The sequence below is a fragment of the Peromyscus eremicus genome, unplaced genomic scaffold (assembly GCF_949786415.1).
Source record: "Peromyscus eremicus unplaced genomic scaffold, PerEre_H2_v1 PerEre#2#unplaced_120, whole genome shotgun sequence".
NCBI classification, from domain to species: Eukaryota; Metazoa; Chordata; class Mammalia; order Rodentia; family Cricetidae; genus Peromyscus; species Peromyscus eremicus.
In genome coordinates, this window is record NW_026734359.1 from 598977 (window position 1) to 600663 (window position 1687).

Genomic DNA, 1687 nt, shown 5'->3' on the forward strand with positions numbered 1-1687 from the left:
AGAAATCAGATAAATAAAACAAAAATTTTCATCTGAAAAAGGTCTAATATCCAAAATATACATATTGAACATAGATAAATAAAATAAAAATTTTCATCTTATAAAGTTCTAATATTGAATAATATACTTATTGAACACAAGAAATCAGATAAATAACCAAAAATTCTCATTTGAAAAGGACTAATATCCAAAATATACATGTTGAACCCAAGAAATAAGATAAATAAATCAGCTCTTTTACCGGGACCCATCAACATGGGCCGCGTTCGCACCAAGACTGTGAAGAAGACGGCCCAGGTCATCATCGAGAAGTACTACACGTGCCTGGTTAATGACTTCCACACCAACAAGCACGTGTGCAAGGAGATCGCCATTATCCCCAGCAAGAAACTCAGCAACAAGATAGCCGGCTATGTCATGCATCTGATGAAGAGGATTCAGAGAGGCCCTGTGAGAGGTATCTCTATCAAGTTGCAGGAAGAAGAGAGAGAAAGGAGAGATAATTATGTTCCTGAGGTCTCAGGCCTGGATCAGGAGATCATTGAGGTAGATCCTGACACCAAGGAAATGCTGAAGCTTCTGGACTTTGGCAGCCTCTCTAACCTGCAGGTTACTCAGCCTACAGTTGGGATGAATTTTAAAACACCGCGTGGAGCCGTTAGAATCTGTTTTGTCATGTTTTCAATAAACCTGAAAACAACAACAACAAAAAAGATAAATAAATCAAAAATTTTCATCTAATAAAGGTCTAAGATAAAAATATACACATAGAACATAAATAGGAAAATGAAAAAATTCTCTTCTGACAAAAGTCTAATAACTATAACATATATTGAACATAGGAGATTAAATAAAACAGAAAAATTTATCTGATAAAAGTCTAATATCCAAAATATATATATTGAACACAAGAATTCAAATAAAACAAAAATTCTCATCTGATAAAAGTCTAATAACTAAAATATAATTATTGAACACAAGAAATTAAATAAAATAAAAATTCTCATTTGATATAGGTCAAATATAAAACAATACATTGAACACAAGAATTCAGATAAACCAAACAAAAATTCTAATCTGAAAATCGTCTAATATCCAAAATGTACATATTGAACAGAGGAAATCATAAACAGGACAAAGTTCTCATGAGATAAAAGTCAAATATCAAAAATATACTTATTGAACACAAAAAATTAAATAAAAGAAAAATTCTCTGCAGTTCTAATATCCAAAATATACACATTGATGACAAAAAAACAGATAAATAAAACTAAAATTCTCACCTGTTAATGGTTTAATAACCAAAAAAATACATTGCAACCAAAAATCAGATAATAAAACAAAAATTCTCATCTGATAAAGGTCAAAAATCAAAAATGTATTTATTGTACACAAGAACTTAAATAAAACAATTTTTTCCCTCTGAGAACATTCTAATATCCAAAATATACATATTGAACACAAGAAGTTCAATAAAACAAAAATTCTCCTCTAATAGAGGTCTAATATCAAAAATATACATATTGAACACAAGAAATTAGATAAATAAAACAGAAATTCTCACCTGATAAAGGTCTAATGTCAACAATATCATTATTGAACACAAGAAATTAAATAAAACAAGAATTCTAATCTAATAAAAGTTTAATACCAAGAATACATATATTAAACATAATCAGAAAAATAA

General features: G+C 29.0%; 1 protein-coding gene across 1 annotated transcript; it reads left to right on the forward strand.

Annotated features, from left to right (window-relative positions):
• Window positions 1-255: 255 nt before the first annotated feature.
• Window positions 256-657, forward strand: LOC131901613 (small ribosomal subunit protein eS17-like; the record flags this gene model as incomplete). Its single annotated transcript, XM_059252715.1, has 1 exon — window positions 256-657. A coding segment is annotated over exon 1 (402 nt), but the record flags the coding sequence as incomplete, so codon positions are not given.
• Between the last annotated feature and the right edge of the window lie 1030 nt (window positions 658-1687).